This window comes from Cyprinus carpio, chromosome B6, assembly GCF_018340385.1.
Source record: "Cyprinus carpio isolate SPL01 chromosome B6, ASM1834038v1, whole genome shotgun sequence".
NCBI classification, from domain to species: Eukaryota; Metazoa; Chordata; class Actinopteri; order Cypriniformes; family Cyprinidae; genus Cyprinus; species Cyprinus carpio.
The window spans coordinates 6,817,238-6,825,466 of NC_056602.1; the positions used below are offsets into that span (position 1 = coordinate 6,817,238).

Sequence of the window (8,229 nt, forward strand, 5' to 3'; positions counted from 1 at the left end):
ATGCTGAATAGGTCTTGAATAACAAATTAAAATGATTAACCAGTGATCATTAACAGTACTGGGTATCATTATTCTGGCTTTTGGAATATTCTGTTTGTTTATAAGTTAGAGCTTGGTTTAATGAGCTTCATGCATCAAATTAGGTAGCAACAGAAGTGAAATTCAAATACAATATGCTTGTTTTGTTTTATTATAATGCTTTTCGATTTAAAAAAACAACATTAAAAGCCTCCAGAAAATTGGAGGGATAACACAAGAAATAAATTATACAACAATATGAACATTATTATTCACATTTTTGCACAGTAACATATATGCAAGACAAACATAAAGGAAAACTGTCTTCCCCTTCTGTGAGGGGAAATAATGTTCACCACAGTTAATATATGGTTGATGATCATGCTGTACAAAATCTGATTAGGTGAACATTTCTTTTCGGTAAAACAAAGATTAAAATATTTTTTGTGCCTCTTGTTACTGTCATGTCGGGTTTTCATGCTCAGGGCCGTCATCATGGGGGACACATAAAAACACTGTCTCAGATCTAAAGCTACAACACTGGCTGAATTAATGCTTCAATTACTAACACCAGTGTATTTTCTGTATTGAGGGCTCAAGAGAGCAAATAGCTAATTGCTGTGCTCTGTTTCAACTGGCGTGAAAGTATTCAGCCAGAATCTTATTATTAGTGTTTTACAGGAAGTAATAGGAATGTTCATCTCATGCTTTATTTACCTTTGTGCAAATTTGCTAAAATAAATACATTCTTAACATAGAGAGTGCAGTCCATGCTGTAATAAAGGGGTCCGGTGAGATCCTCTGTGGTAGAGCTGACTGTGTAGGCCTCCGGTTGTTATTGATGCACACTCAGATTCAGATTCTACTGACAGGATTCTTCTCAGAGCTGGGGAAGGAATGGATCTCCCAGCAGCGAAAAGTGCTTTCCTTAAAGTCCGTTGGACGTTTGGTAATTAAGTAAATCTTTTGGAGGACGGAACGACGAAGAAGAATATAGACCCATGGGTCCAGTATCTGGTTCCAGGATGCTATCCGCACCCCCATTATCATTAGGGTCTTATAGGTGGCAAGGTCATCTCCAATAGAGCCCTCGTATGACTGTTTCACTGTAATTAGGCCAATAATCTAAAGTTAAGAGACAAAGACAAAACACCATAAGGATTATGACAAAATATCCAGGTCTAAGAAATCCATAGTCCAGTCTATTTAAATATTAGGTGCTTTCTAGTTCATATACTTATACTTTTCTATTCCATTTTGTTATGAACTGTGCCCAAAAAAGCTGAGATTTATACCTTGAGTTTGATACCTTAAGTTATGTGCTTCATTTAAAACAAAAATAATGATAATAACAATAAAATTTAGACACTGAAAGCTGTTTCTGTCTCAGAGAGAAAAAAAAAATCAGTAATCATAAGATAAATTTAAAAATAAGAAATATAAAATAAATATAAAATCACAATGTGACATATAAAGTTGCAGCTTATATATAGAAATGAAATTTGCTTTGTAATTTTGTTTACTCTGTGGCATAAATGGGCTTCTATTCATTTGTTTCAACTTTTTATTTATATGGAGTACTGCATTGTCCACAGATTCAAACCTTCCTCAAAAGTGCTCAAGTTGTTGGAAATGCACAAAATAAGTCACAGAAATGATTAATTTGTGGCTATTTGAGATGCTTTCTTTTCTTCTTGTTTTAAGAACATTTGCATGGCAGAAAAAGCACTTTGTTGCCTAAGTCTTGTCCCGTTTTTTAAAGAATATCTGGGCAACAATTTCAAAGACTGTCAACATAAAAATGCAAACAATCTGAGTGAAAATGTGGTCAATTACTCTATAAATGAACCAAACTTGTCTACTAAAAAATCTACTTCCTATATAGTCTTTAGTTTATATACATGTTCCTATACGCATATGTGCCATATTTCAATGAACTGTACCTATAATTTATATTTTTGTGCTTGGTTTTCACTGATTTTAACTACAGTATGTTATTTTAGTGAGCTTTCTTTACTTATTTCTTTCAACACAATTTTCATGTTTGTAGTGGTTTTATGGTTTTAATATTATGCCAGCATATATAGAGCTCAATTTCATGATGGGACTACTAAACCCACTGCTCACACTTACCAGAAGAGGGCTCCAGCAGATACAAGATGTGACCATTATGCCTACAAGTTGCACCACCATCTCAATATCATGGGATCTAGCTGATCTACGGTTACAGGGTTTCTTTCGTATCCTCGCTAACACCAGCGTCAGTCCACTTATGGTGTTACACACCAAAGCAACAGCAAGGGATGTCAACCCCAGTCCTGAGAACAACATAACAAAGGCCACGTCTGCCTTCTCTGTGTCCTCCAGCACTTTAATGAAACACCAGGTTCCAGGATACTGGTATGTATATGAACCCAGCTGAAAGCAGGGCAGAAGAGCAATGCAAAGAGCTGCTAACCAAATAACAGAAAGTGAGAGCTTAGTCCTTGTGGTTGTAACCAGCGAAGCATGGAGCAGTGGCTTTGTCACCCCTAAACACCTCTCAGCTGCCATGGCGCAACCAAGAAAGAGTGGACACAGTCCGAAAAACACCATGCTGCCTCCTAGAAACTGACATAATGGGTCCGCCTGGTTGTATTCTTCAGAGGGTACACCTCCAGAAAGATACAGCCTCATTACTATTGAACCAGGTATGACATGCCCCACAAAGTCCGTGGCCACCAAAGAGCTGGCGAACAGGAGAAATGCTTTGGATCGTCGACGTAGGCGGGCGTATGCGTTTGCCAGGATGAATAAAGCCACAATATTAGACAGGATCCCTAGGGTCATCGAGAGCATCGCAGCTATAGGGCCGCTCAGGATCGGTCTCTCCGAGGTGACATTCTCGGAGTCGGCAAGTGATGGAGAGGTCGGCTGTCCTTCCCATTGACTGTCATTGGAAAATGGGCTGAGTGGCGCAGCGCCTGATGAATTGCAGTGATGCATGGCTAACTCAGAGGAGTGTTTAGCTGTGGGGCTCCCATCTTCATGTAGAGCTGCTGACAGGATGGAGAATTATGTCTTAGAACAGATCATTTGAAAGACACCAAGAAATCAAAAACAAGTGTAGCCATTAAGTGCATTTTAAAGGTACAACTTTCTCTTTTATGCTTACTGAATTGTTTTAATCATTTGTAGAAAAACAGAGCATAAATATATATATAAAAAATGTATTGGTGTGAATGTCGCATCACATAGCATGTTTAATGTAGCGAGTGCCATCTTTTAATAATTTTTTAAATAAACATTTTTTAACCAATTTCTTATGTAATATGTTTTGTTATGCCAATCAATTAATGTGTCAAGAAAAAGATAACTTTCAGTAAATGTAGTATGTCTTTTATTTTTACAGATCATCCACATACAGTGAACAGTAGCTATATGTGCAGTACTATAATGCAGCAAAAATGGTTGTATGTTTTTACAGAAAAACACTAAAATGTTACATTTTCTGTTTTATGGACAGGAAAAAAATATGTTTAGAAGATTATTGGAGTACATTTGCCAAGAAAATACTAGGTCTTTCTGCTTCAAAAATTCACTTTTAATTTAATGTGTTACTTGCCGCTTCTTTGTAAACATTTTTGAAATTTACCAGCAATTTCTGAGTGAAAATTTTTTCTATACTATTTTTGTGTACAGTAATCATCATGTGGCTTTTCTATACCAACTGTATTATTATGGTGGTGTTCAGTATTTTAAGGCAAAAATAAAGCTGATTTTGACTGAGTTTAAATTAATATATTAACATTATATCACTTAATGAAATACATTGTTATAAGTTGAAAAAAAATAGGCACAATTATGCAAGTGTTTATTTTTTTATTGTTTTTTTTTTTTTTTTTTTTTTTTTTTTATGGCGAATTCCTGAAACCATGGCTGGCTAATTTTACTATAAATTTATTGGGATATTTTTATTTCACTGACCATTTTAAAAAGCACCCCCACCCAAACTTCCTGTACAAACAGGAAATGTATAATGACAATTAAAGTAATTTCACGTAGTCTTTTAAAACATACAAACATGTGCAACTATTTTATATATTGTTTCAGAATGATAAATTGCATTTATATATTTGTTTGCCATACAATCATATTGTCATCTATAAAAAAAAAAGATCTATTCAGGGCCACGCCAAACATTACAGATGAGAGAAACATGTTCTGACAGAGGCTACTGACAGCCACAAATCGTTTAAAAACATTCCTCAAGGTTCATTCGCCTGCATTTGACCCCTCAGTGTTATGCTTTCGTCCTGGAGTCAACATCTCCCCTGAAGAATGCTAGTGAGTCATTTTATAGAGAGTCATATTTAGTTGGTTGCATTGATGCATTTAAAAACACTGATCCAGAAAAGATATAAATGGCATGCTACAACAAAGCTGGGTTCCTTTGACACAGCATCTACTTACAACTCAGTAAAGACAAGACCAACACAACTGCTTACCGTCATTAACGAATATCCACTGGGATTAAAGCATCATGTCAAAAAAAAAAAAAAGAAAAGAAAAGAAAACAAGATTGCCTGCTTGCGTAAAATTAAAAAAAAAAAAAAAAAAAACTTTTTAGGTAATATTTTGTAAACAAAAGAAAATAAATCATTTCATAAACAAAAAGTAAATGTTACTTTTAACTAAAGAAAAAATTTAAATTAGTTAAAAATGAAATTATGTATTATAACTGGTGAATGTACAAGGAAAATGGTGCATCGTCATATCCATATATTCCATACGAGCGCCTGGTCATCTTTACCAAAAGAAAAAGGTAATGCAGGTTCGTCTAGGTTTAAAAAATGGTTCCCCATAAGAGGATAATAAGTAGTTTTAAATGTCGAAATGCAGATTAATATGTTCGTAGTTTTTAGTGGCTGTACATTCCACCGGCTGAACGCGCGCGCTCAGAGCAGCCGCTTCAGTACAGTGTGTTTCTGACGGAAACATGCGGGTGACTATATAACCCCTCCCTGATGAAGCTCTCTGCTCTTAGGTGAGTGTGAATCACTCTTACCACCGGCTTGAGAGCTGCATTTCTCTGATATAAACACGGTGCTGTTATTTAAAGTCTTATTTTTAAGAAAACGCAACTGCCATACAGTAAGTTTAGGCTAGTGACAGGTAGTCATGCATTAAATACTAATTCAGTAATTCTTATGATAAAGACAGATAGGCCTACCTGATTCAGCATTTGCGATTTCGTTTTTCCCTGTCTCTCTCTTAGGGTCTGACCTTGAACATACTATCGAATGTTCCACTAAACCAGATTTTTGTAGATTGAAGACCAGGTGTCTGTGTTTGCTTAAATTTTTTTCCAACCTGGCAAACTAGAGTAGCTCCACACTTGTGGTTTGGATTCAGACTAACGGCAATATTTTTACATGGTGAAATTAAAAAAAGGCAAGAGAAAAATCGTGATTTTGTCCACAGCGGTGACATGGCTGTTTAAAGCAACGATTTCTTCTCAAAGACTGAACAGCTTATGTATTTATTGACTGGATTTTTAATATGCACTGAATTGCTTTAAAGGGGTCATATGATGCGATTTCAAGTTTTCCTTTCTCTTTGGAGTGTTACAAGCTGTTCGTGAATAAATAAGATCTGTAAAGTTGCAAAGACTAAAGTCTCAAACCCAAAGAGATATTCTTTATAAAAGTTTAGACTTGTCCACGCCCCCCCGAAACGCCTCGTTTAAACACGCCCCCACATGTCTACGTCACAATGTGGGAAGATTTCCATAAAGCCGTCCAAATGTTCACGCAACGAAAGCGTAACTTTGATTCTCGCTGTTGCCGCAGGTGCTATGTTGTGAAGATGTGAAAGCGAAAATACTTTGTTTGGCCTTCCCAAAGAGGACACAGCTAGAAATCAGTGGTATTGTTATATAAGTATAAGTTGTATTTACAACACTGTTCCAGAACAGTTCAACCCAAATATTTAGATGTGTGCAACACATTTTATGGAAGACTGTACAATGCCGGCTGTTCTGACTCACAGTCTGTAAGTACGTTTAGGATTTGAGGAGTTTAGGAGTTAAAGGATTTGCCACTGATGATTCAAACGTGAGTTCTGAGCAGTGTAGAGCAGCGGTTTTCAATTCTAGTCCTTGCACCCCCCTGCTCTGCATATTTTGTATGTTTCTCTTTTGGCTTCAGACGTTTGTTCTATTCGAACGTAAGTGTCCTGCGAAGGATATTCTGCCATGATTCCAGTTCGAAGCGAACGTATATGTTCCATTCAAAGTGCATTGAAGTGTGCGAGACGTGAATTTAAATTGTATTTATTTACAGAGGTATATGATGTTACACTTGTCCGTGTGTGAAGACAAATCCGCGCAAATCCGTGAATGAATGTTCCGAAGTGAGGTAAACTTCAACAGATTTCCCCTGCTCAGGGAGTAGGGAGCAATCAACACTGTGTAGGGACCATGTCAATGAGAACAGTTCATGGACGGAGCTCACTTCTAACGAGCTGATTATCTGAAACAGGTGTGTTAACAAACGAGAGACTGCAAAATATGCAGAGCTGGGGGGCACGATGATTGGAATTGAGAACCGTTGGTATAGAGCTTGTTGTTTGTCATTTCTCTGATCACAAATGCAGACATGGTTTTATGTTTATAAGTCATTATAATCCATAAGTATGTCCCCACTGGATGCAACAAATGGCTTGTTTGTAATAGGTTTTGTTGTTTTTGTCTTGTCTTTCCGGTGTTCTGACCGGGACACAGCATCACAGTGTGACAAGGGGTGTAACATTTCCATCACAAGCTTGAGGCATTCGGCCAATCACAAAGCACTGGATAGCTGGCCAATCAGCGTACACCTTGCTTTTCACACTGATGAGCTTTGTAAATAATGATGCGTTTCAGAAGGCGGGGCATAGAGGAGAAACAATAATGTACATTATGTGGAAAATAATGTGTTTTTTGAACCTTAAACTGCATAAACACATTTCATTACACCAAATACACAAAATAATGTTCTTTTTAGCAACATCATATGACCCCTTTAAGATATAGGCCTATAGCAACAATATGGTTTAATTAGGCCTAAATCAAAACTCTCTATATGACATGCACAGGAATTGTAATGTGAAGTAAAAGGAAACTTTTGAAAAGGGGTGCTTCCTCTTTAACACTAAGTTCAACAACGTAGTTCAGTTATTGTTTAATTACAATATATTTTTAGTGCATTCTGTCCTAAACTACAATTTTGAGTATTATTCTCTTTGTCGCTATAGTTGTTGTGTAAACAAGTGACCACAGTTAAACCACATTACATTTAAACAAGATTTGTACTGGTCAGTTTAACTATGTTCTCAGAACAAGGATATTTGTTCATAAATTTGGGGCAAGTTGTCACATGCGTTTTAATTGTAAAAATGTCAATAATTGTTTTGTGCTGCGTAATCATTGTACAGTACAATGAGGCACAAAAGAAAAAAAAATGCCAATGTTTGTTCCATGACTATGATCTTTTTTTCTTGGAACAACAAAACAAAACACACACACACACAACACACACACACACACACACACACACACACACACACACACACACACAACCTTGTATTATATTGGAAACCCCAGAACTAACCCCATACTCCTTGAATACCATTGAATTTATGGAAAAGTGTATAATGAAGTGATTGAGGTGGAAACATTTGCCCCAGATAAGAAAAAAAATATGACAAATTAAAACAAAAATAGCGGTTTCATGTAAAAAAATTTTAATCTTCTCTTTCAAGTGAGAGGACACTGGATAGGAAAAAATATTTACAGCGATTGATGTCAAAATGGAAAATAGTGTCACATATCTGCCACATCAATAAGCTCAAGTTAGAGAAGTTTTGAACCACCCAGGTCTCTCTCATTATGTCATCAGCCAGGGTTTTAGCTTTTGAGAAGCTCATTATTAGACTATTGACACTGGATCCTTAACATGGACAGATGAAGTGTGTAATTTTTTTCTTTGTCATTTCAAAGATGTGGTGTTCAGAAAAGTCAACCAGAAGTCGAGTGCTTTTCTACAGCAGGGATTTTCCATATAGAGCACCATTCACCCATTCATTTAATAATCTTGTGAATATAGCCATTTGGATTCCATTTGGATTTTGATTTCAGTCTCCGAGACTAAGTCTAACAGTGAGCAAAGTTTTACCTCTTTATTTATTTTG

The 8,229-nt window shown here is 36.3% G+C and overlaps 1 protein-coding gene across 2 annotated transcripts; it reads right to left on the reverse strand.

Annotated features, from left to right (window-relative positions):
- Positions 1 to 181: 181 nt before the first annotated feature.
- Positions 182 to 4,630, reverse strand: ptger1a (prostaglandin E receptor 1a (subtype EP1)). Of its 2 annotated transcripts, XM_042725478.1 has the most exons (3): positions 4,506 to 4,630; positions 2,152 to 3,053; positions 182 to 1,143 (listed from the first exon to the last, which is right to left on the reverse strand). In XM_042725478.1, exons 2-3 carry the CDS (start codon positions 3,001 to 3,003, stop codon positions 874 to 876), a joined length of 1,122 nt encoding a protein of 373 aa, XP_042581412.1. In that variant the 5' UTR covers positions 3,004 to 3,053; positions 4,506 to 4,630; the 3' UTR covers positions 182 to 873. The 2 variants fall into 2 exon arrangements, with proteins under 2 accessions (XP_042581412.1, XP_042581411.1); XM_042725477.1 differs by lacking the exon at positions 4,506 to 4,630 and having other exon boundaries at positions 2,152 to 3,207.
- Between the last annotated feature and the right edge of the window lie 3,599 nt (positions 4,631 to 8,229).

What these genes read in the sequence shown, in the direction of transcription:
- ptger1a (XM_042725478.1), bottom strand. Translation starts at nt 3,003, where the DNA reads ATGCATCACTGCAATTCATCAGGCGCTGCGCCACTCAGCCCATTTTCC. An exon ending in TCTGCTGGAGCCCTCTTCTG is followed by an intron (nt 1,144 to 2,151) that starts GTAAGTGTGAGC and finishes TCTTAACTTTAG; the next exon opens with ATTATTGGCCTAATTACAGT.